Source organism: Athene cunicularia (genome assembly GCF_003259725.1).
Source record: "Athene cunicularia isolate RWA chromosome 5 unlocalized genomic scaffold, athCun1 chr5_part3, whole genome shotgun sequence".
NCBI classification, from domain to species: Eukaryota; Metazoa; Chordata; class Aves; order Strigiformes; family Strigidae; genus Athene; species Athene cunicularia.
The window spans coordinates 1966171-1993106 of record NW_020799103.1 but is presented as its reverse complement, the minus strand read 5'-3'; the positions used below and the strand labels follow the sequence as shown (position 1 = coordinate 1993106).

General features: G+C 38.0%; 1 protein-coding gene across 4 annotated transcripts; it reads right to left on the bottom strand.

The window, feature by feature from the left end:
- Positions 1–3: 3 nt before the first annotated feature.
- FAR1 (fatty acyl-CoA reductase 1) lies at positions 4–26936 on the bottom strand. Of its 4 annotated transcripts, none has more exons than XM_026850771.1 (11): positions 26745–26936; positions 23711–23886; positions 20990–21169; positions 18010–18187; positions 16913–16957; positions 16673–16800; positions 16140–16207; positions 14395–14566; positions 7455–7584; positions 4821–4948; positions 4–2924 (listed from the first exon to the last, which is right to left on the bottom strand). In XM_026850771.1, exons 1-11 carry the CDS (start codon positions 26931–26933, stop codon positions 2762–2764), a joined length of 1557 nt encoding a protein of 518 aa, XP_026706572.1. In that variant the 5' UTR covers positions 26934–26936; the 3' UTR covers positions 4–2761. The 4 variants fall into 4 exon arrangements, with proteins under 4 accessions (XP_026706572.1, XP_026706573.1, XP_026706575.1 ...); XM_026850772.1 differs by lacking the exon at positions 14395–14566 and adding an exon at positions 13901–14072; XM_026850774.1 differs by having other exon boundaries at positions 16682–16800.

Genomic DNA, 26936 nt, shown 5'->3' with positions numbered 1-26936 from the left:
CACTTTCAAGGGATTTGTTTATTTTTGGTTTACAAACAAAGGCACCCAATATTTCTGTTTATGTCTTATAAAAGCTCACGGATTTAGCATTTGTTTCCAAACATCTGTTCCTACAGCAGAGAAAAACATTACAGGAAAATGTAAATTTTTTTCCTGGTCCCAAATTTAAACACCAGTAACTGTAAAGTGATCATGTTTCAGTCTGCTCTTCCTCCTATTTAACCAACTGGAATACCTCCTGTAACTTGCTTGTCAGTACAGTGAGTCTAGCTTACTCTATCAAAATATAGTTCTGGTATATTTTTGATCAACACCAGTTATGTGCAAACACTGGTATGAAGAGCCGCAAGAGAACAGGGTTCTGATATGGAAAAAAAAAAAACCAAAACAAAACAAACCAGTAGTTTCAGATAGATTTTCACAGACTGACCACAGGAAGTGACAAAACTAATGTAATAAACGTGACACCGAATCTATTGTCAGTTAAATAGGATGACTGATAAATTCGTGTAAGATACCAATAGTGCACAGAACCATGGTCTCCAAAGAGGGAAAATATCTGGGTTGCTAAATTGGCAAATGTTTAAAGAGTAGAGGTTGAATATCCCTATGTTTAAAGTAACTCCTTTTCTTCGTTATTTATTCAGAAGAATACATTTCTAAGCAGTGTTTCGGACCAGAAATAATCAGTTCATTGGCTTCATAGTTCTCAGCATTAAAAAAATCAACAGGACAAGTAGCATGTATAATTGTTAATAACAACCAAAATTCATAAGTGAATTGCTTCACAGAATCATTCTCAGAATATGATGTGTTTGTCTTTTGCAAACTTCAGCCACATGCCAACATGGGACAAGAGGTGTCACTGGACAGTAGGCACCTCTGAAAAAAAGTCTACAATGCAGGAATGCTTAAGCATACTTTCAGGTCTAGTAAGGTACTTGGGGAGGCAACAAAAAATGTGATACACCTCATGTGTTTGTTAAAGTGTATCATCTTCAATCACAGAAGCCATGATTTATTTTCAGCCAGTCAGAGGTCTCTCACACAAGGTGTGGTCCTAGACCATTTAGGCTTTTCATCCCTAGCTTTATATATACACAGGTAATTTTAAAAAGGAATTACAGCTTAACTACTTACTACAGAATATTTAGCTTCAACAAGGAAGCCATTACCTTTTCAAAATGAGATATACACCTGCACGAAAGGTGTCCTCTTTAAAGTAAGAGTTTTCACAAGAATAGCAAAATAAGTTCTTTACATACTTAATTCAAATAGGACAAAAAACTACCAAGGGCAAGTATAATGTAGCTCTTTTGTAAATAAGTCATTATTTGCCTTTCCAAGCAGATTCAAGAACATGTTCATCAGTATAAACTTTTAATGAACAAACACTGGGCAAGGGTGTTGGTCAGTGCATCACTTAGTGGAACATTACAGTGTTCTCAGAATTCCGTGCAAGCAAAATTTAAAGGGATCTTCGCGTATTACCTTAAACAAGGATTCAATCTTTCCTTACAGCTTGCTCTTTTTATAAATGTTTTCCCTACTGAAACAAAGTGCAGAGAAAACAGATTTCTTCAGATTTGAAGACAGATGTCAGAATAGTTAACATATTTTCATTTTGAAGCAAGGTGCATCTTGCTCTGCTTGCCCAGTGAAACGAGATTTTATTGGGTCAGGGATGAGAAAGTGTGCTTACACACTGGTGTTGCCCATGCATCAAATTTCATAGCTCAGAGATTTTAAAAAAATTATTAATTCATGAAGTATTTGATAACATCGCTTAGAATTTAAAACCAGGTATATCTCTTAATGAAAGCCTATAGTTTGTCCAGCTACTATTACCAGTAATATAAATAGCAACTAAGCATAATAAATTCCTTTCAAATACATTTACCTTTTGAAGTCAGAAGTGTATCAATCAAGTGCTGGCTCTGTGTTTGCAATAAACATCATTAAAAAAAAAGAGGATGGTCAGTGACTTTATTTCCTTTTATCTACTCAATCGCAGGATCAATTCTGCTTTCAGGGAAGCAAATGGTTCATGCTGACATAACTACAAGTTGGATGCAGCCAGTTTTGAGCACAGAACTGAATCACTAGGTGCATTCTGAAGACCAGATTGGACAAAAGGCCTTTCAGTAATTAAGGAAGGTTGGGTTGGGGTTTTTTTTTTTAATTTTAAAGCAAAGTAGGCACCATTGTTGCATCCCTACTTTCAGAAGAAGGGAAGAAGTGGCAAAAGGCAAAAAGTAAAGACAAATTACAAAAGTCCTCAAATAATTTTTTTCATGAGATCCACCATCATTTATACACTTTTGCAACTTGCAAAACCCTTTGTAATTTTGAAGAACTTCAAATAAATAGGTCTACAGCAACTAGCAGCTACTAAGAATATTTATCTTGCTCAACGTGGAGTAAAACTTAAAAGAAAAAATCATGTTAAGGCAGATTTCAATCAAACACGTTCCAAATTGCACAGTTATCTTGGTCAGTGGTCTAAAATGTTTTCCCCAGGTCAAAGAGTTAAAGTTATTTAAATACTTGTCTAATGCCAATTCAACCTGGCACTTGACCATTTTATTTTCTCTGTTTCCAGGAAGATACACAACTAACATTACATATACCATACCATATATTTCGCACTCCAATTTAAGATGAAATTATGCTTTTACAAAATGTGAGATGACTACATGTTACAGGCTTTGTGCAGTTAGACCACCATATGCATAGATGTCCTAATGCTAAATTCTCTTCTTCAGTATCTCATAGTACTGGAGGCTCTGAAGTAGGAGAGGAACTTGTAACACAGACTAACCACAAAGTACCAGATATTTCTTGCCATTTGTGATCTTGCAATAAAGATACGCCAGATCAGGATCACAAGAACTGTATTGAAGCCATAGCGTATATTCCTTAACCTAAAGAAAAACAAAAGAAATAATTAAAAGCCAAGGCAGCAAGACTTACAGGAAAAAAGAACACTCAAAATTAGCTTCTAATGTAGAACTTAGTTTGTTCATCTGTACATCTGAAGATACATTATGAGTGGTATGAAGTGAATGACAGAAGGAAGCTGATAAATGCACGACCACCCAGAGAAGGCTTTTCTGTAAGTTCACTGCTGAAAAGTGGAAGAGATGAAAATGAAGGAACAGCTAACCCCATGTAGTACTTCTGCTCTACAGCTGCTTGATAAAAACCTCTTAAAGCCAAGGTCACACACACACAGTAACAGGCTGCCATCCACCCCAAACTCAAGGAAATATTTAACACTATGAACTTCCCTCCTCCCCTCCATGTATTTAAAACTTAAAAAAAAATGTAGAAGTAACTCCAACTGCCACTGACCAAAAAAAAACCCCACAACATCATAGGATTTTTCAGTCACAGAGCCCAAAGTCTTCATTGCAATTTTAAACTCATTCCTTCTCAGGGAACTGTATTTAAAAATTAGGAGAAACTAAGTGTCCTTTTAGGGCAACTGTGACTTTGAGCAATATTCTCACATGTAAACATGGAAGCTTCAAGACAAAAATTGACTCAAATTTCTTAGAAACAGAGCAATCTCTTTGCTTCAGTATATCATGACAATTTGTGTTTTAAAGGCAGCTCTTTTTAAGGAAATATTCACTGCCCTTATCTTGTTTTACAGGTAGGCTGTGTGTTACTATAGCCAAACCTTCCTCTACATACATTATTTGTAGAAAAAAAGTCTGAATTTCTGTATTACAAAAGTAAAGCCCACTTAATATTAATACTTCAAAGTAAATACATGTTACAATCTAAACCTCTTGCAAAATAATCCACATATAAACTGAGAGCTGGGGGCAACCAGATGCTGTTCCAATATAAGACTATTTTTCATGCTAATTTTGGCAAGACCCTTTGTACAAAGAATGACAACTATATGATAACTCCTATACATTTTTTAATAGCATCTAAATTAAAGAAAATATCAGAAGGGGACACCTCTTCAGCTATCCCCACCATTATCACAGATTACCATCTTTCAGAAGTATATTTGAGATCGTAACATATCATGCAAATCCACTCTACAACTGTAAATCCTTGTCTTCAGAAGAATGACACAAGTCATGACCTAGGCCACTTCTCTTTGTGCTATCAGGACAGCAGATGTGAAATAGTATTGCAGAACAAGAAGATTAATCACTTATTTCACTCTTTAAAGAGACAAATCAATAAAGTCCACAACTGTCTTTATGAATCAGCCACGAACAAAACAAGGCAATGGTACGAGTAGAATTCTGGATAGTAACAGTGCATTCAAACTGGAGGAGGTAAGCCACAGATAAAAGGCTAAGAGAAGACATCTTAGAGCACCAACATCAAAGTTTCCTGCTCTGAGGTGGAGAGTCCATGCCTGTTTACTCGCCTGCTTCAAAAGACCACATTCCCAGAAGAAATAACTATTGTTTAATTAAACCTCCATAACTGTACGAGTCATTCTGACCTTGTGCTGCTGTGTACCTTTTTACCTTCCAAAAGATACCTGGGTAAAATCAGAAACCTGGATTACATTATACACTAGTGATCAGAGCTACAATCACAATCCCAGACTAATACCGTAAACTATGAATACCAAGAGCAACTCAGAAGCAACAAATAGAACAAGAAAGATGACATCTGATTTCTTCAGTAAATGCTTCAGACCACTGGACTGAAACAGAAGAATTCTAGAAGGGCTAAAGAGGTGCTATAAAGAACAACTAAGTCATAACATGGAAAAGCAGAACTTGACAAGGGCAGAAAACCACAGAAAATATAAACAGAGGAAAATAAAAATCTATACTTACTTATTCAAGTGTTTCCTAGCTGCAGGGAGGCCAGACATTTCTTCATTCAGCACATACTTCTTCGTTCCCATGCAGTAGTTTTCCATGTATTCTGCCCAATGCAGTTGTCGAACATCAAAATTAAATGTCTGCATAAAATAAAAGCTTTCAATGTTAGTTGCTTTAAAATTCACCTGTTATATATAGTAATTTAAAGAATAAATGCCATTATATAAGTCCAATTTGTCTTTGATGTAGTAAGTTATCATGTCCTTAATCGTAACAGCAATCCAGATTTAGATCCCATTTCTGACTCAACCACCAGCTTTTTATACCACCTTTTCCAAATTTCAACCATTTCATGCCTTATTTTTCCTCCTCCACACTAATATTCTTCCCTCCACTTCCAAGTGCACTGCTCCCTCATCTCATCTGGCTGTAAGGAATTCTACTCTAGAAATAACTATTTTCTATTATGTTGTTTCCTTTTAAGCAACAAAATAATTCTAACATGCTACAGAATAAACACTGCTTTCTGCCAAGTTGACTGTTTCATAAATACAGAGTTCTTTTAGCTGTGCTTAGAGTTGCACTGCTACATTTTAAAAAGAACTATGTAAATATATTCCTTAGGAGAGAAAGTTACTACAGTAAATTCACAACTCAAGTTTTTCACTGATATACTGATTTCCTCCTCTCACGATTCTACATTAACAGCCATTTAAGTCCTAGCAGGCTTTTAACTGGCTATTTTCTTTCAGGTAAACAATCATTATTGAAACAAGAGAAAAAGTTTTATGCAGTGAAAATGCACATGCAGGTAACCAAAATAGCTTTGGTCAACCCCAGTCACCAGGGTGAACCAGGCAGCCACATGCAGGTTGTATTGGGTTTGCCTGGCAAGGTTTTGATAGCAGACTGACTACACGGGTGGATTCTGTGAGAAGCTGCTAGAAACTTCCCCCATGTTCAACAGAGCCAATGCCAGCCTGCTCCAAGATGGACCCAGCCCTGGCGCAACAGCCACTGCTCTACTAGGATAATGTATTTAAGAAGGGGGTGGAAGCTGTACAGCAGCAACTGCCGCCGGGAGAGAGGAGTGAGAACGTGGGAGAGCAGCAGCTCCGCAGGCACCGAGGGCAGCGAGGCAGGAGGTGCCCGAGCAGGAGCAGAGGTTCCCCCACAGCCCCTGGGGCAGCCCCTGGGGGGGCAGCTGTGCCCTGCACCCAGGGAGCCCCACGGGGGAGCAGAGACCCACCTGCAGCCCAGGGGGACCCCACGCCGGAGCAGGGGGATGCCCCAAGGAGGCTGTGACCCTGCGGGAAGCCCGCGCTGAGCAGGCTCCTGCAGGAGCTGTGGCCCGTGGAGAGAGGAGCGCGGGCTGGAGCAGTGCAGGAAGAGCTGCACCCCCGGGAGGGACCCCGCTGGAGCAGGTCATGGAGGACTGTCTCCCGTGGGAGGGACCCACACTGGAGCAGGGCAAGAGTGTGAGGAGTCCTCCCCTGAGGAGGAAGGAGCGGCAGAAACAACGGGTGACGAACTGACTGCAACCTCCATACCTGCCCCACTGGAGGGGAGGAGGTAGAGAAAATCAGGAGTAAAGTTAAGCCCAGAAAGAAGGGAGTGGTGGGGAAAAGGTGTTTTAAGATGTGGTTTTATTTCTCATGATCCTACTCTGATTTGATTGGTAATAAATTAGTTGCCCGAGGTTAAGTCTCTTTCGCCTGTGCTGGTAACTGGTGAATGTCCTTACTTCAACCCAGGAGCCTTTTATTGTATTAACTCTCCCCTGACCAGTTGAGCAGGGGAGTGATAGAGCAGCTTTGGTGGGCACCTGACCCACCAGGGCCAACTCAACACACAGGTGTTTGTTAGTTTGAGATTGGTAAATGTAGCACAAAAGTAAGAGGCTCACACAGTCAACCTAACACAGTAGGAAAGACTAAAATTTTTCCTTTAAGCTCTTTCATTCACTTTTATTCAGACCCTGCACTCAACCTGGTTTTGCTCTTCAACAACCTTCATGACTTCTCTTGTCATTCTGCTTCAGTTACACTTTTCCCCCTGCACAGAGCAGTTTTAGTCACACAGCAAGAGTGTGCTTCCCAAAGAAGTGAGAGAATTGACACTTCCATTTCTGTGAATACACACGGCGTTCTGGCCAAAGCATGAAAAGGGGGGGGTGTGTGTGTATATATATATATATATATATAAAAAGTTGTTACTAGTCTAAAAGCAAGCAAGTCCATTGAAACCCACCTCATGTTCCTCAGAAAAGCAACAGTGGTCAAGAAGTAAAGCCTTGTTTTATTCATGATACAGGTAAAACCGTAACAGCTTGACCACTTGCCTGATACCTGGGTAACTCCAGATCACACGATCAGGCCACTCCAAAGACAAAGACAACCTCCTGCATCAGGCCTCCTTCAAGGGGGTCCTGCCCTTCCTCGTATCTGATCACATCACTGATCTGGCTTGGAACACAGCCCTGGCACAGCTGAAAGGATGTGACAGGGATCTGCAGCACCGAGTTAGTACCAGGGTTAGCTCCACATTCACTAAGTGGCATTACCAGCTCATGTCCTTATGCAATCTCAGAGAAATCGGCTTATGTTTCACTTTCACTCTCCAGGCCCACATCACACAGTTACTTGCCTTTTTGTCTTCAGGATTTAGCTGGTTCATTAGCATAGTCATATTTTCAGTATTCCAGATCCAAGAATTGCTTGTGAAGTATTCTAGTAACATCATGGCCTTATGAAGACGTGTTATTGTTTTCATCATCCTACAGTCCAAGGCATGGAACATACAGTTTACAGGTGGTAAAGATTAGTTCAAACAAGAAAATCACAGTAAGATTGTAAACGTTTTACCCTCCAACCCCACACCCCTATATTAACGTATCCCATCTTGCTCTGTATCCAAAGCATGTTATATTAGATCAATATGGTATTTCTGCATATTATTAAAGTGGACTTAGGCTGTCCAGTCTTTATATAGAGTCAAAAATTATAGGACAGTCCCTTTTTTCTAATCCTACTTCCCAGTGCAATAGTAAGTTTCTTCCCTAGAAAAAAAAAAAATAAAAAAAAATCAAGAGACAGTAAGATGTTGTCTTCTGTTGGTAACTCTTAGTTTAGGACGCAGAACACTTTTCACTTCAGCATACTAAAGCAGCTGTACTGAACAATCTGACTTGATGAAAGAGTCAAATTGCACAGTGCAGAACATATGCATATGACAACTTTAAGCAAAGGAGTCAGTTTCCCTGATCTTTCTGCACACTGTGACAAAACAAAATGGATTTATTATGGTCACTAAGAGATCAAGGCTTAAAAAACACCAGAAATAAGGCTTAGTCCCTTAACCCTACTGCTTCTGCAGCAGGCCAGGACAATATTTAAGGGCACAGACAGACCATAGCAGATCCTGCTAGTTAGGTGGTCAGTTCTATGCTATTTCAAAATATGCAGAAATACCTTCCATCATCCCTTATTATGCAGAGGAAGCAACTCCACAAAACCATCACTTGGAGTACAGAGAAATTATGTTATAAGGATCAATTCAGGCAAGTTTCGCTTTGATCAGACTATCTGAAGTGGACCCAAAAAACGTGAGTCATCCAGTCTCTCAGATGCAAAGCTCCCACATTTATGAGAAGAAAATTGTTTCAAGTGTTACAGTACTAGAGATGGTCATTCAATTTTAAAAAGTACTAACTAGTACCACATAACCTAATGCTATTAAATTCCTGCTTTGGGTGCTTGAGGTATTTCCATCTCACAGAACTGCTTCCAATTTGATCCTTATAGCAGGACACACTTATTTTAAGCACAGAGTGAGACCCAGGGGGGATGGGGGGGAAGGCAAAGAAAGCAGAACAACCCAGCACTAAACGGCTTTCTGAAGGTAACTTTTGTTCAATAAAGTTCATAGAAGCAATAAAAAACACTGATTTTTCTGAAAGCTGCCTCAATGCATTCAAACTTGTAGAAGGGATATAGCACATTATCCCAGAAACTCTTCTAAAGAAAGTATTCTGCATCGCGTTAGTGTCCCCTACTGTCACTATGGCTGGCATCTCAGTATCTAAGGGAGTATTGAAATTGCCTCTTTCTTCTCGTGAAATGGAGCAATACAAATTGCAGAGACCACTGAAAAAGTAAGAGTATCTCTAAAGCACAAAAAGCAGAAAGTTTCTTAAACCCCATAGGAACCTATCTACAGAATAATTCAGAGTTGTATTCAAATTTTAGATCGGCAGCTAATTTTATTAGTAGACATTTCCAGATGCTTTCAAACACCTGTTTATGGTTTCACCAACAGGGCAAGGTGGCAACAGGGGGAGCTGAGTTGAATCCTCTGATTCAAAAATAATTAGGAACATAGACTGTGCATCCAAAACATATCCTGTGCTAACAAGACTGAACTGAACATTAAAAAAAGCATATTACATAAGTCAAAAAATTCAGAAAAGAACTCGAAACTTGGAAAGCAAAGATCTTGCTGGTCAGATAAACTAGAAAGACCTCATAGTAAAATGTCCTGGAAAAAAAACAGTGCCAAAGAAGACACAGTGGCTAAGTGCTTAGACTTTCTGCAGAGGTCTGTCCACTGACAGACTGAAGATTAGTTGACTTGCTCTTTTGTGCCTCCCTGGTTTGTGTTCTTGTGCTAAGCTGGACGGGCAGCTGAGTTTAAAGTGCTTAGACTGCTACAGTTTAAGAAAATTTATATCCCTGCAAAATACTAAATAGTGCAAATGAGGATCTGATTAGAGAAGTGTAGATTTTGAGCTTGTTACTGGCCACCGGCATTGGTTTTGCTCTTTTCTATAAATAAAAACTGAATTCAAACTAATGTAAAGACTAACCTCTGCTGGGAATCTTGCTGTCTCTGCTTACGGATACGGGTTTTAAGCATAGCTAAGTCAATTTTTAATTTATTTTTAAAAATCAAGTGGCTAAAAAGAGCTCTACTTCAGCTGCAGATTTTCTCCCTCAAACTCAAACTGGCCACAGAACCAGCTGACTCAATTCATCAGTGGAAATTTATTTTTTTTAATTTGTAGGGTTAGTATCTTGATATATCAGCCAAAACAATCAAATGTCTCCACATTCTCTCAACTGCTGGATCAATTACAAAGTTGGCAGAAAAGGACCAACTTTCTTGGTGTCAGCTTGCTTGTTTGCACTAAATCAACATGAAACTACACTTTTTTTTTTTTTTTTTTTTTTGGAGAAGAAAAGTGTAGTGACAGCCTCTCATTCAGAGATGTCAGCAATGAGTGTCATTTAGTGGACACTTGTGTAGCTCTGGCAGAATAAGTTTTAGAACTTCAATGGCACCATATCCCTCCTGCAATGGGAATACACAGGATTCAAAAGAGAGCATGAATACACATAACGGAATTTTATCTCTCAGCCTGAAGTTTTGAAATACACGCTTCACAGGTTGTTCCAGAGATAGCTATTGGACACAAATTATAAATATCAAAGCCATATATAACCAGTCAGTATATTATTAAGCACTGCATCACACCTTCACAAGCTGAAGACAGAAAAACAGTCAGACCTGCTGATCATCACAAAGAACTGAACATTAGCAGCAGTCAGCAAGTCAGTGTGACAGCATGCAAGACTTTCACCCTAGATACTAGGCAGAATTTTGCCTCTACTAGGCAGTCCTTACTGCCATTAAGACAAAATACATTACAACAGTTTGAGAAGCACATCACAGGAATTAAAAGTTTTAAGCAATAGTTAATTCAATGATCGTAAGTTAGGTGGGCACGTTTCTATACCAGACAATTGACCTGGCTTAAGGCTATGACTGCATTTTGAGGAAGTCTTACACACAACCTATTGTCTCTAGGCTAAAAACGGTTCTGATGCTAAATACAGCCTGATCCTTCAGCCTACAGGCTGCCAATCTGCAAATCTCTGCATAAGCATTAGAGAGATTTTGTTGTTTTTTTTTTTTTAAAAAAAAAAGACTCCTCACATAAAACAAGCTTTCAGATTTGTCTTTGTTCAGATTTTCATGTGGCTGTAAATTTAGGTGTAAGACATACTACTGGAATTCTCATCTTTCCAGCAGCATACTTAAAAGTGCTTCCAAAAGGAAGAAAACATATTAATCTATTTAATACAAGTGTACTCTTTACTCCTTTCTGGTTTGTAAGACTACATGAAAGGTGCTTTATGTTAAGTTTTAAGAAGCTTTAAATTGAAATGATAAGATATGAAATTATGTCCTTTACACCTCTCTACATACACCAACCATACCCTCCCTTTAGCTTTCTAAGAGGCAGTAACAGAAAATTAATTGCTGGAGAAATCCCTGAATTACAACTTTGAACATTTCATGCCACATTCTGTTCTTCCAGAGTAATTGGAAAGATCTGCTAGGTGTGTATTTTAAAAGACTTTACGAGTTCAAATACACTGAATTGGTCTTAAATAACATGTGGTTCTGTTGTGCTAAGCACTATGCAAAGTTATAAGAGAGAACTGTGCCTTATATTAAAGTTAATTAGAGAATTAATAAGCTTTGCTATGCAACTAAGTATATATGGCAAGCTACTGACAACATTATCCTTAAACTTAGATGCTAAGGATTATCACCACTATAACTGCACAATGCTGTAACAGCCTTAAGTATTTAGTGTAAAATATTAAATCTTCATTATGCCTTATTGTACATGTTCTTTCTACAAAATTTGGAAGAAGTATTATATGCATTATTTTTTCGTTCCCTTTCCTTAACTGTTAATATTATGAGAGAACTGTTAAATTCAAGAACCTTCAACTAGATGCAGAAAGAGCAAAAATATTTCCATCTCACTAAAAACACTGGTTCCACAAGTGAGGTGCAAAAAATTATTTCATATTGCAGAAAGATTTCAACAGACAAGTTTTCAAAAAACCCTGAACAGCAAGTGGGGTTTTTTTATTATTATGAACACAATGCTTTAGTTCTGAAGGGTCATAGGCCTGATCTATTCCTCTACTTGTTAAAAAGTTCTCATTCAGTCGCAGTGCAATATCCTGACAGTGTGACAACAGTTGCAGTTAAACCTACACAGTAATTTCACTGCTTAGAGGTTTTCCTACGTTGTATGCAATTAAGACCTCAGAAGTCTATTCAGGCTCAGCACTGAGGGCAGACCATTAATCATAAGAAATCAAGTTAGCGTTGTATTTGAACGTTCTTGTGCTGATTTTACTACAGTTTTACTATGCTGCTCAAGTTTTTCTGCTAAATTGGAGTGGAAAAGGTCACGTTTTAGATTAAGCCAGCCCTTGTCCACTCAGAACAGCACTATATTAAGAATCTTCAATAATGTTTCCAAAGCTTTAGAAGTTTTCTAATACATGCTACCTGGCTATTAAAACCATTCTGTCAACTGGACAGAATGACCACAGCAACAGTAGTACATCCCTATACCATGACTGTCTCCAGCCCAACAGGTAAAGCAGATTTCAGAGTACTTCGAGCCAGAAGAGTAGAAAAAAGTGGAAGAGTAAAGATCTGTCTTAAATGTCTTCCATTGTTGAACAACACATGAAGCCTATTAGGATTTAACACTGCACGTCTTGCTTGCATCTGTGTATATATTTGCTTCTACTTCTCCTATGCTTAAAAAAAAAAAAGACAAGAGCACTACATTATGAAAGTGATATTCCTGTAAGTGGGCTGGGTATCAAAACATTTTCTTTCAAGTGCATTTGAGTAACCTTAGCGACTGAACAATAGCTTGGTTTAGTTGCATCTCCCATCTTTCCTCCAAACTGGAAATCTTGTGCATGACAGGAAACTCTCCCACCCACCATTATATTAAACTAATTATGAACACTCATATCAGTAATACTTCACAGGCTAGAAATTTAATGTCATCAATTGTAGTAGTACTAATTAACATTCTAAATTCCATCTTTCAGCATCAAGTAAGAACTCCGTGAAAAGCAAAACCAAGGTTCAACATCCCCAGTGTTAAAATATAAAAACTGCAAAGAATGTTCTAAACATGATTAGTCACAGTCTTGTTTTACTCCCACTGGTCAAATACTTAAAAGATTAGATGCCTTTTAAAGACTGACAAGATTCTAGCAGCACTACTTCCTAACCATTTGAAAGACAGTAGGTTGGCATTTATAGTATAACTATTTTTAGTGAGTGATGAAGTCTTCATATCTGAGAATTTCTACCAATTTTTATTAACAATAACTTAAAATTGCAAAAGAACCTAAAAGCCAGGAACTTGTACGTTCAATACCTTCTTTTGATCTGAAGAGCTTACATCTTTCTAATGTGGGAAGATTACTATACAGGCACAGCCTTCTGCCACTGCTGTTGCTGTATTACACTACTGAGTAGGCTTGGAACAACAGAACCCAAGGCAGTTTAGAAGCTCTCCTACAGACCACTTAACATGGCTTCCTTCTACTGATCCAGTGCCAAGTCTACCACAGAACTTTTCCTGTCCTTGTAAGACAGACCTAGACTACAGGACACTGAATGAATACTCACTTGTGTTAATACACTGTCACCACACTGGAGATTTTATAGAGTCTGAAGACAAATACTTTTGAAAACATAACATATGCAATAAGTTAAAATCATATGGCTTGTCAAATCTGAATCAAATTGAAGTGACATCTTATATTCTTTCTACATAATTTAGTTTAGCCTATTTAGCAGAGCTATGGCATTTCCACCACTTAAGGAGTTAACCAGATAATACTGTAAATATTATAAACTGAATGGAATGTTGAGATGATACAAACCAACATATCAGATCAAGTTGTATCATCAACAGGAATAACCCGCATTTAACACTTCTGTCTCCCATTCAATTTCCAGTTTATAATAGCAAAAATCTTAATGCAAGCCACTTCCCAGAGTTTAATGACTGACTAGTATTCTGATACAAGACGTATCTTGGACAGAATTGCTGAGCCAGTCGTTAATCTCTTCAAAACACAGTCACTGCATTGTTACTGCTTACAGTTAGTAAGTCTAAATAGTACCCATGCCATGTCTTCTTCACCATCTCCATCACCTTACCAGCAAGATATTTTTAGCCCTGTCCTTCTTACCATGGTTTATGACCTGTCAATCTGAGCAAAAGATCACACAAAAATGCAGGCATTGTATGGCTGACTGCAGTCCAATACTGATGCAAGAGGGGGTTAGATTGCAGACTACAGTTAGGGTGCCTTACTGCATTTTCTAACGGATTTATCTTGAAATTCAAATTAATGTGGTATCCTGTAGGAAAAAATAAGGATCAACATATTTTGAATATTTATTATTCAAGAGCAAACATCACTTGCTAGATCTTGTAATTCTGTTTACCTTGACTACTCAAACCCCCAAACTATCCAACAAAAACATCCTCATTTTTGCTAGAAAGTTCAAAGTCACTTTGAATTCAAGCACCTGTTCTCAGAAAAAAAAGGCTGAGTTTTAGTCTCAAAGCATTCAGAGGAAGAAAAAAAAATTTAAAAAATAATCAATATACATCATAGGGTAAGCATAGCTTTGGTTTAAAAGTCAGAGGAACAGATAAGACAGAGCTAGTCACCATTACCTTGGGCTTCTTCCAGTAATCCTGAGGTAGATATCATACAGGAATGCTGGGGCCTTATGGCTTACAGCAATCCAGTAATGATATAAAAGGTGATTGGAAGTTAGATTTACATTGGGCCGTCTGAAGGCCTGTTCGAGAGGATTCCTCTTGAAAGTAGAAATTACATGGTATTCTGAGAAAGAAAAGTTGCATAACAGCTTTGGTAATAACCATGTGAAATTTAATGGGTTTCAAAGTACATTACAGTGTATTTATGTCAGTACGTTATTTAAATAACCACCCTAACTCTTCTATAATCCACAGAAACTTAAACAAAGCCATAAGCTTTTAACTTAAAATACTGTTGAACTGGTTCTTATTGTAATCAAGAGGTCTTTTATGCCGTCATCTTCAGTATCATGTTATATTCTAGCTTCTCTCTTTCTGTTCCTCTTCCCTACCTTAGAAGTTGTTGGTTTCAAAAATTCACAGCAATTTCAGTTTATATAGCATGTAAAGCTATTTCAACAGTCATCTATATTTCATGAAGAAGGCTATTCTGATCTCTTGTGTGGAGAATAACTTAAAAACAGACTGAGGACTTTGCAAGCATCTGAAGCGCATTTCAAATGAAATTTTTAAACAACTTATCCATATTTAAGCATTAAGCAAAAAGCAATTAGGATGGGACTCCATGTGAAACTCCTGCTGACACCTGAAAATGCTGTACGTGACAGATATGCAGGATCAGTGTCTTAAAAAATTATGTTGAAATTTACCTCTCCTTTTAATCACCTCTTATAACGTTATACTGTGTTTATAGACAGTGTTTAAATATCCCCATACAAACTGGGATATAAATGAAGTCAGCAATTTCCCAAGTTTGGTTGAAGCAGTAAGATTTATAAATACAGATACATATAAAATGGGCAAAGGCAAGTAAAAAGTATGATGTAGTAAAGAGAAATACAATAGATTTAAGTATTGAAAGTTAACTGAAAGAAGAAAAATAAATCTTGAGTTTAAGAATTCTATTTCTAAAAAATTAAAAGCTAATAAACCATGCCAGCCAGCCTGTATTGCTATTTATAACAAAAACTATAACAGTTTTTGGCATGTGGGTTACATTCTAGTCAGGTGATCTCAAGAGTTGAAAATAGGTGGCCATACTTAAAGATTATTTTTCCCTGTACTTGAATAGTTGAAGTCTCACGTAGCTATGGGAAGATTAAAAAAAGCCACCTCAACCAACAATTAATTTAAGCCAATCACAACAAAGAGCTACACAAGTGCAAAACTATTATCATACCTCTCAATTATGCAGATGTACAAAATATCCAATTGTGGGCTGTTTATCCATATGTGTTTAGTGAGGTTGGCATGAAACCCAACATCACTACTGCTCCCCTGAGCAATGCTTTTCTCTGAACATTACCCACGCTCTGCAGATTAGGTCATGGCAGCAGCAAACAGAAAAATCAGTTCTCCCATCATTTAAGTTATAATGGAATAAAAAAAAAAAAAAAAAAAGGAAAAAAAAAAAAAAAAAAAAAAGGACAAAATTAAACTGTGGTGATGCTGCAAGGGAAGAGAATTAACAATGGAAGATAATGAAAAAGCACAATACACTGCAAAATTGAGAGGTATGGCTATTATACTAGTTTCAACACTAAAAATGTAATATGACCTACTGATTCTGGCCTGTGCTTTTACTATTTGGTCTTATTTTTCTACTAAAGCTTATGAAAGAAAGAAACACAGCATACCAACTTCACCCCAGTGGAAAGGATTGGTGCCACCTGTTGTACAGTTATATATCATTAAATTTCTTGGTCTGGGGAAGACAAAGACAAAAGAGCAAGTTAGAAGACAAACAGCCTTTTAAAAACACAGACAAAAGACATACACAAATTTATCCTTTCCCTCAACAGCATCATTTATATAAAGCAGAAAGCATCAGTCTCATGTTAGATTTTTGCTTTCTGTATCATCTTCCAGCATTCTTCTCCTTTAACTATCATATTTCTTTACTTTCAGAGAAGGCATCACCTACATTACTGTAGACTGCATTGACTAGAACAAGACCCAGGAAAGAATTCTGAGGCATAACTTGTACAACAGTATCAGTAGGTGATGTCTTCCTCTTTGGCATAAGGAAGTTATAATTTGAGGGACTGTCAGAACCTTAGATTCCTTTCTCCTGGGGGAATAGCAGGACACCAATTAGAAGTTCAACAGAAGACTGATTTGTTAAAATGCACAAGATAATTTCAAAACACTCAATACTCTCTACTGTCACCTGTTATACCTATTAACTCCGGAATACCAGGCTGCAGCCAGTGTTGTATTGACAACAACATCTACTGGAACAAGATCTGCTACTGCACTGTTGGAAGCCCTCATTGTTCGAAGAATTCCTTTTCCTGCCTTAAAGAACAAAACAACAACAAAAAGAGACAGAAGACCCACCAGTGAAAAAGATGAAGCTTTGTTGCCTTCCAAAAGGAAGGAAAAAAATTTAAGTATATCCATTACTTACAGCAATGAAGAGACCACTAGGTCCATTGAAGTTATCGATCCATCCCTATTGTGAACAGGGGGGAGGGAAAGGATTTGGTTAAGTCAGCAGTTTCAACTGAAATTCTGAAAATTTTCCACAAGTGTAAGGGGTGGAGGGAAAAATAATAAAGAGGAGAGAGCTATTAATTTCTTCCATGTCTGTAAATGAAATTCTTCCATAGCGAAGTCTGGTGATGTAACAAGTTGCTATGACTCAAACATGAGATCTACCTGCAGATTCACTGGTCCTTCCAAGTGAGATGCTAACTTGTTTCTTTCTTAGTGAATAACTGTGGGGCACTGTCTCTATAAGTATGTTTATGTTGAAAGTATTCAAGTTTGCAAGTATTTCTAGACTAGCTTCTAGCAACTCACAGAAGACAGATAACTTTGCTATTGATTATTAGTTTCTTCATTTTTCAAACAGAAGACATTCTTGCCCAACTTTCATGACGCTATTTAGACACTATATACTTAGACATGTACATTGTACATACTCAAAAAGGTACGCAAAGTCAACGATATGGATTTTAAGGGCTTGAAAGACATTGTATTGAACTAGAGAAGTTATTCCAACACCAGTCTCCCATACAGAAGGAAGCATATAGCATATACGCGCTATATATCAATATAGCATACAGTATAGCACAGAACTTAAGCCATCCCCTGCAAAGCTTATAGGGTTTGACTAGAAGAGCAGAGTCAAAACATATTATATCCTGCAGTCCCCAGTTTTCTTAGTCACCCCTTGCAGCTACTGACACACCAAAGTATCCTGAAGAGGGAAAAACAGATGAAGATACACAAAATCGTGAGGTTAAAAGCTGACAAATTGTGAAACAATATCTCCCATCGTGATGGGTATTGTTCTATGATTAGAAGTAATTTACCCCTAAATTTCACACGCAAGAATACTCTATTTGATGGCTTTTGTATCAGAGTTGTTATCCAGAAGCAACCGAGCCACAACCTCATAGCCTAAAAGATTTTCCTCTACGAAGGTCACTTGATAAACAGGCTGTCAGTATGCATTACAGTTTACAGGCAAGATGGTCAGGTGAAAACTCCGTGACTTACAGGAAAAGGCTCCTTCCAGCTAGCACCAACAATAGATGGCCTTATAATGGCTGTGTTTAATTTTGCACCTTCTTGTTGTACTACATATTCGGCTAAGGCTTTTGTATACGTGTAAGTATTAGGTCTGTCGCCTATCAGTTTAGGAGTAATATCATTCACTAGGCCATCATCCATCCACCTAAAGAAACAAAAGAAGAGGCAAGTGTAAATTACTGCATGCTGCTTCACTGGACCAGGGTTAGGGGTGGGGTGGGCGGGTGAAAGCACGTAAAGAGGATAACCAGATAAATCAAAAATACTGTGGAAAGTAAAATTAAAATCGAATCTCTTCTTCAAAACACCACCCAAGGCAAAATAACTCAATCAAAAAAAAACCACCGAAACCACCAAAGCATTAGCATTCCCCTAGAAGCTGCTTAAGCACAGAGAAACAAGAAACTCTGTGAAGAAATTTAGGCAATAATTAAAAACTCAGTTCTGTATTTCATGTTTCTGCAACAGCCCCAATATCTAACACTAGTACACTTCAAATCTCAGCTTAATTTTCAGGATTTAACACCAACTCCCACTGAAGTTAGCATGTCACATACTTCTTTCTACTTTAAACAGCTGGAAGTTGTAAAACATTTCCATGAACTTTTGCATAACAATCAATGTCTGCTGACAGTTTATACTGCACTTAACTTCAAAATCACATAACCTCCTAAAATACCATTCATCAAAATAGAAGTTAGGGGTTTTCACTTATCAAAATTGAAGGCCGATCCCAGAGGCCAGAAAATTCAAGTTTAGTAGAGCTTGCCTGTTAGTCATTTTAATTACACATCACTATTTAAGGTGGCAACTGCATATGTAGAACCCTTCCAAACAGGGATCTCAAGGAAGAATGTTATATTTGAGATCCTACAGCAGCAGTGTAGTTAGGCTGGTTTGCCTAAGAACATTACTAGCAACTGACAGAAGACTGTTTATAGTGACTTCATGCTCATTTAGTTTCAAATTAAACCATAAAACCTAAACATTTGACAGTAAATGCCAAGAACAACAAAAAATCATCTTTCACCAGAACATGTGCCCAGTTCCAAAAGTGATTTGAAACTATTTTATACGGGGTAGTGTAGAAAGCAAGTACATTTATGAACTTTGTTAAATATTAAATCTTTTTTTCTTTTGTTGTTTTCTCCTTTTAAAAAAAAAAAAAGCCATACAGACTGAAATGAAAACAAGTTCCTCAAGTAAGAGAGGAGGGTTGCACATTCAGCATCCACTGAAAAAAGTGTACTGCTATTTATCTTTTTGCCCAAGTAATTAATTTATTCCACACCAACTACAGAGCAAGTAATATATTCCTTTACAATAGTACTAATTCTATCAACTAAGATCTCAAACATGAAGTGCAGACATAGCACGTTAATCTTTGGGGGACAGGCACACTGCTCCTCAGTTAGATTAAATGACCCACAAATTGATGCCACTGCAAAGGCATTATGAGCATCACCTCCCCCTTTGTGGTGTCAAGTAATCACACACCACCCCTGAAGCAAGCTGGGTCACCATGTTTCTCCCCTTAATTTATTTAAGTCTTGCAATTTCATCTTGCTCCCCAATTCATTCAGCAGTTTATATCCAAACCTGTAATAACCTTCAGTCACAGCACACGGGCACAACAGACGTGCCTCTTGATCTGTTGCTACTTTGGTGTTCTCCACTTCAAAACAGGACTTGGATTTCGTTCGCCTCAGTCATCCAACTTCTTAGCCACATAAATAGAATTTAGCTAACATTTTTATTCACAATGTTCTGTTACAATCAAAGCCGATGTGCATCAGACTCATGATACGAACTGGAGTCGGAAGAGGGGTAGAAAAGTCCAGAAAGGGATACAAATCTGTTTCTGTATGTCTCAGCTGTTGGCTAGAGAGAGCACTCCTGCGTAAGTTCACAAAAGCCTCCCCTCACTGCCATGAGTTCTAAAATGCAGCCAGCTGTCCAAGCCCAGACCAAGCAGTTTATATCATATTTATCCTGCTTGCAAAAAGAAGAGACAAAAAATACGACTATTTCAGAATATCTTGTTTTAAAGATTATTTTAAGTTAACATTGTAAAAAAAAGTTGGCTCAGTGTGCATTCTAGGTAGCAATTCATTTGTTTTCAATGTTAGGGCTCTTTCATCTACAGTAACAAGTTAAAGATATTTAACTTTTTAATTAGTTATTTTTAGTTTCATACTTCTTTTACAAGAGGTGATATTTTTGTCTGACAGGGAAAAAGGAAGAAACTGATTTAGAGTTGAGATTATTATTTGTTATGTTACAGTTGACTTGGCCCATATTTGCCACCTGTTTCAGTCCGGGTTTGGCAGCTACTGACTAAGCCCTCAGGACAGCTAATACACACAGAACATAAAAAACAGAATGAGTAATTTCTTCCCCCCAGTAATGCCCATTTCAAGATTAAAAAAACTACAGATTTTTAATGTTTGCATTCTCTGAATACCTACAGAACTACTTCTACAGTTGTGTTTCTGAGCAGTTAAGTACTCTGATTTCAGTATCTCAGTCTGACCTCGCAATGGTGTTAGGTGGCTGTAGTGGAAGCTGCTGTTAAAGGGGACTGTCTCCTTCACAATGGCAGTGCTAGCACACTTGTAATAGCACAGCATTTATTTTTAATAGTTCCTGATTCAGCTCATCATACAGCCGAAAAACTGTCACTCTCAGCATACAGGAGGCCTCCTGAGTAGATAGGAGTACCCCTCTCCCTCAGCACCACTCCACACCCAGCTCTGCTGAAACAACCACAGAACCTGAACCCATCTCCTTTCCTGTAAAGAGAAGTGTCAGCCTTGCTGTCAGACTTACAGGACAGCATAAGCTCATTTCCTCATCTTTCAGGTTCCAAACCATATTTTGGTACTTCATTACTAGGAAGCAAGTGGTTACAGATTACTGAAGTAGCTTCATAAAACGTAACACATACTCAAGAGAATCTATCAGTTTCCTGGGATCAACAGGAGGTGGATAAACTACTTCCTCAATCTGCTTTCGATTGCAATATGCATAGGCAGTCGAGACGTGCATGAACACTTCCAGATTCTTCATTCGCTGTGCCAAGAAGAGGAGCTGTTGTGTGGCAGTCACATTTAACTGAACAGCATCTCTGTTGATGAAACAGATTTGATTAGCAGAAAGCAAGACAGAAACAAGCAAAAAGAAAAAACTGGTCAAGCCACTCCCAAATGCCTCAGTGATGGGTATATAAACTATTCCTAAATACTCCACCCTTCTCAAAAAAGCAGCATGGACACCATCATAACTTTCTGCTTTGTATGCCCCAGTCTTAATCTAGAACATCTCTCAATGTTCAGGATAATTTTCTTAAGTTTTACTCTGTTCTTATTGTCATTCTCATGCTCCATTACTAGAGTGGGAAAGTCAGTATACGTTTGATCTCCTCAAGCTAAATTCCAATCCTACATTTTTCATAAAATGTGAAGAAAAAAATGCAACACAACACCCAGCTGCCACATGAGATGCACCTCTGAACTTCCTAGTTCCACTTGAGGTAGATCAACAACTCAGAAGGCCTAGAGGGCTAATGAGTTGGAGACTGACATCTTCCTGTAGGAAAGCACAACAGGATTTCACAAAGGAAGAGGGGGGAAAAAAAAAAAAAACAAAAGAGAGAAGGAAAACCACCAAAGACCACACTTTCATCCTAAAACTTCACTGCTGCTCATTGGAATAGTCCTTAAGGACACTATAGGAGAGCGGGTATGCCTACAATTCCAATCAGAACACAACTTACTCATCAACTACTCTGATTATTTTATATAATTCAGATATTCTTTCCAGCCTACAAAATTTACTACGGGCACTAGTTTTCTTGCACACAGCACACCAATCAACAGTTTCAATACAGCTAAATATTTATCAAAGTCTTTAATGCAAAAAAAAATGTTATATTATTAAAGAAAAAAATCTTAGTTCCCCCAAATAAGCACTAAGCTTAAAACTTCTTTATCACACATTATTACTGAAGCATTGGGCAGGCGGGAGAGGGGGACCACTATCCTAAAGCAATGAACATAACTGGAAAATGTTACTTTTGAATAAATTTGGATTGGGGTTTTTTTTAGATAAAAGAATTCTCAGTCTTCACTATCTCTTTCAAGAAGTCAAAGGAAGGAATTAGAGTTGTACGCACCACTTTAAGATACAAGTGTATAGCAAGTAAAAATTAAGGAGAGTTCAAAAATAAGTGCAAGTATTTTGCTTTCTTGACTGTATTCCTACCACTGGCCCCAAGTCAAGTATTTTAAACTTCACATTAGTTATTCCTGTTAAGTATCTGATAAAGGCTGCTCTAGGTGGTCTTCAGATTTGTAAGGTTCCTCTAACCATTCCAGCACATCTGTTAGGAAAGAGCTGACACCAGAGCACCTAAGAAATGCTCATATTTTCTATTTTGCTAAACAGCATACTGGGCCCACCAAGAAAGCAGAAGCTGCCAGTGGCTTTTCCTACCAAGATGCCATTCCAGACTCTCAAATTGCTTTAAAAATCCCTCTTGGCTTTGATCAGGTTGGCAGTTCCTTAACATTTCAAGACCCTACATGATAAACACAGGCTACCTTATGACATTTCAGCATACAATATAGCGTTCTTAGACAGTGCCAGCTTTTGTAACAAATCAAAGAAAATAAAGAGTTGAGAAGTTGTTTTATCTCAAAGTTGCTTTACTTCCCCCTCCCAAAATACGTGTGCTATTTCTCACAAAGTCATTTACCCAAATTGCATATTTATTCCAGTATTTTGACAGTAAATCAAGTTGTTTTTGCCAAAAACCAAACAAAATCTTTTCTTGCTTCTGGTATTCTTTTCTCTAGTATTTCCATAATAGATTTTCTGTACAACATGGAAGTTTTCAACTCTTAGCTTTCACCTTTCTCCCTGTGCATCTACTTCTCCCTCTTCCCTCCAATGCAAACCTCTATTCTTAATGAAAGACTTGCTGAATACAGGGAGAAAGCTGAGCCTTTCCAGCCAAACTAAAGGAATAGTTTGTGTTGCCTTTTACACACTAGGAAAAAAGCTCTAATATTACTCGTGCACACAATGCATATAGCTACAGCTTATTTTATCCTTCCTACCCATCCCAGATACCAGAGCCACGCATGATGTTAGGAAGATTCAGAATAGTTACATGTTCCCTTGTCCCTTCAACAGTTTCCCTTCAAGATGACTTTGAAATTCAGGCAGAGGGATTTAGTCAAAAACAAAAACAACAAAAAAACCCCACAACCAAACACACACACACAAAACCTAAGGGGCCTATAGCAAAACTACAAGAATAACTTATTTAGTTTCTAAGTACTAATAATGTATTTGTCTTTTTGCCTAAAGCTTTAAAAAGAGATCAACTTTTCCACGTCAAATACTGTAATAACAACCTCTGGCAAAGCAGGTCTAAACACTGTGCCTCCGTCTTCCTAAGAAGAGCAAAGGAAAACCCAACAGCTTAAGATGAGTCTGGGGGAAAAGATCATTACCTTAAGGGTCACCGAAGAGACCACTGTTAGAGTACATGAAGTAGCCTGACAAGCTGAATATTTGCAAGATTGCGCCAAGACCCGATTTACCCTCTCCCTTTCAGTAACATTGGCTTACCAGATCAGAGTATACAGAATTTTAGACTCACCTCAATGTTTCATTGAATCTGACTGTAGCAGCACAATGAAATATAATATTAATGCATTCTATAAGCTTTTCCTTGATTGGTTCACTAAGGTCCAGTTCAGGCTGTGTAAGCTCACTCGTAATCACTATTATTTTGGCTCTGAAGTCTGGTTGCTCGTCTCTCAACCTGTCAAAGAGCTGTCAAAGAAACAGGACTAAAAATTCAAACTAATAGCCAGTGAAGATAAGAGATACAGATTTCATTTAAGTGAAGAAAACCCCCACATCTTCTGTCTAGACAGAGTTATACCTCCTTACCTCTCAAGATCATCAGTAAGAAAAGTGTGTTAGGAATATTATAGCAACATGTTACTGACTTCCCGTGAACATACTCAGTGACAAAGCTGTGCCAATTTATCCCACACAGTGAAAGCAGTATTACATGTGTTGTACAGAAGGTAATAAGGCTTCAATTTGAATTTAATTTTTTTTAATACTCATCCCTGTCCTTAAAACTAGATCTCTATCAATATTAGAAGAAGGAATGATCTCTGTTAAGACACCAGGACTCAAAGAAATTTTAAGTTGCAGTCTAAATACTGTAATCCCTTTTCTTTCAACAGAAGGAAAGGAAGAAGTCTGCCCACTTCCCAAGCTTGATAATAACTATTCAAAGTCTTAAAGACTTGCACAAGTCATACTGGGTTTTAGGTTTAAAAAGCTTTCATCAAGCTTTAAAAAACTTCCAGTGATTTAAGAAATGTTACCCTGGTATTATGCCAGTTTTGGGGAACTTCCAGGTTATAAAAAGAATCATTTCTCTGGCTAGTTAAAAGAAAAAAGGAAGGGTTCAAGGCTGCATACCATGCTGGAACATCCGATCAAGCCTTATCAAATTGGTGATCAACAATTCTCACGGAAAAAAAATCTCACCTGTATTATATTCCATCATATATTCTCTTCATAATTAACTATGTGGCTTAATGCGGATAAAAATTTTTGCCTCATCTTATTTACACTCATTAATATGCAAGTTTTCCCGAGCAGAAGAGTACCATGGGAATAAAACACACTTGAAAATTTCACCAGAGCAGATCCCTCTTCTTAATTGTACAGGGGCCAATACCTTAGCTACCACTTCAACACAAGTAGATTAAAATGTATTAAAATCGCAGCAGTACTTTTTTTTCCTGCCTCCAAGCATGCAATTATACCAAAGGCAAATAGTTAAAAGACATTTCCTTACAGACTGAAGTTAATTCATTTTCAACTATAAATTAAAGCCACCTAAAGGTGCAGTTTTGTGACACGTAAGGCAGCGTAAGTTTGTCCTGCTACCAAACAGACTGTCTGACCATGTGATGAAGAGAGAACAAACATCCGGGCCCATCTACATCTCTGCATAGACGTGCAACACCATCCCTTTATGTTCTCACTCTAGGCACTAAGACGTAGGACTACCTCAGGCCGTAGCCCTGCTTACCAGGACTTGTTGTGAACCTGTTCCAGCAGTAAGTGCTCACCGAGACTCATAAATCACATCAGATTGTTATCAGGAGTTGGTACAGACTATAACCAGAAGATTTGGACTCAAACTTAACAGCCTTTTACAACACTGAGTTTCCCAAAAGCGATACTGAGGCTGAAATTTTACTGAAGTTTAAGTCAGCCTACACTACTGCCACTCTCCTCCCTGTCTTAATATCCCCCACTTTTCACTTGGGTAACAGTGCACACAGAAAGGGGATTGAGAAACTTTGCCTTTCGAGAGTTCAGTCTGGAGACCTTTTCCTTGTTCCAGGGAGTGACAAGCCAAGGGTTTCATGTAGACAGAATTTGTGACAATTTTAAGACAGAACCCCACTGTCACTCATTCTGTTGTGCTCTATCACATTGCATGGGACTGCTAGCAGATGCTTTTGAGCCATGAGCTACCATTTTGACACACAGTTACAGAGAATAACTTACTAAGGACCCCGCTACCCTCATGGCTGCTGTAATCTTAACTAGGCAGAGTCACAGAAATACACTGCCTGTCTTTAAGCAACTTACCCCTCCTAGTCTAAATGCATTCATACTTTCTTACTGATTCCCTTTTAGTACCTTCCAAACACACACTTTTTAGAGACTACATTGCATCTCAACATATTTCCTAAGCCTGAGAAATTAAACTACGTACTCCCATGTCCCATAAAAGAAAGACCTGGATAGAAATAAAACAAACTCTGCTTCAGACAAAGTTCATGCTAGAAATCTCTCCCCTTGCTGTTCACCCTTCTCATCACAAACAGGATACTCAGTAGTAGAGGGATGGGCAACACCAATGGATGGTTCTGCATACAGTAAGAACGCCCAGCCTAGCTCACCAGAATATTAAGGCAATGAGTCTTTTCAGGAGGAAAGCATCCCACCCAGCATGCATAGAAAATAATTTAGATATCCACCATGATAATTTCACAGCACAGAAGGAGTGCCTTTCCTGTGCTGTCACATGTTATAGCAATCTGTATGACTAACAGAAATTCACAATAGAATCTATTAAGACAAACATTTCTCCTCTGTTTACAAATATAAGCTATTTAAACAACCTGTTGAGACCACATACTCTTGCTAACTGGTAGATCCAATAGCACATTCAAGAAAAAGGAAGCACTAAGCCTCATTTTACAGAAAAGAAAATAATGCACAAGGAGAAAAAGTGACTTGCTCGAGAGATCTTAAGAAGGGTCTCAATCCCATTTTAGAGCTCCCAGTCCACACTGCCTCTTGATTATGTATTCTCTTAAATTTCAACTCAGATGTTTTACTTCTCAATTCTGGATTACAGCTGAACATCCTCCTGAATTAAATAAATTTCTACTACTGTCTTTGCTAGAGACTAACAGCCTGAAAACCAGCTATAGAAGCTCTGCCAGGTCTTGGATTTTATGTTTGTTAGAACAAAAAAACGTTTAACAACAATATTTTGCTTTAGACAAACCAAAGTTGTTCTTAAAATGAAATGGGAACATTATAAAGAAGGCCAAACATGTACTTTGTGAGCATGTGACACATACCTTACAGCTGGTAATTTCTTCTATTCGTGCTTCAGGTGTCTGCCCTGCTTTGTGTCTTACCAGTACATACACTGCTTTCACTTTAGGACAAGATCTGAGCAGCTTTTCCAGAAGCACTTTTCCCATGAAGCCTGTAGCTCCTGTCAGGAGGATGTTCTTTCCTTCATAGTATTCAGGGATGGAAACCATTAT

Excerpts from the sequence above, each read along its gene's own strand:
- FAR1 (XM_026850771.1), bottom strand. The coding sequence starts at position 26,933 with ATGGTTTCCATCCCTGAATACTATGAAGGAAAGAACATCCTCCTGACA. Across the intron at positions 18,188-20,989 it reads AAACTGATAGATTCTCTTGA|GTGGATGGATGATGGCCTAG; the intron begins GTATGTGTTACG and ends TTGTTTCTTTAG. Across the intron at positions 4,949-7,454 it reads TAAATCCTGAAGACAAAAAG|ACATTTAATTTTGATGTTCG; the intron begins GCAAGTAACTGT and ends TATTTTATGCAG.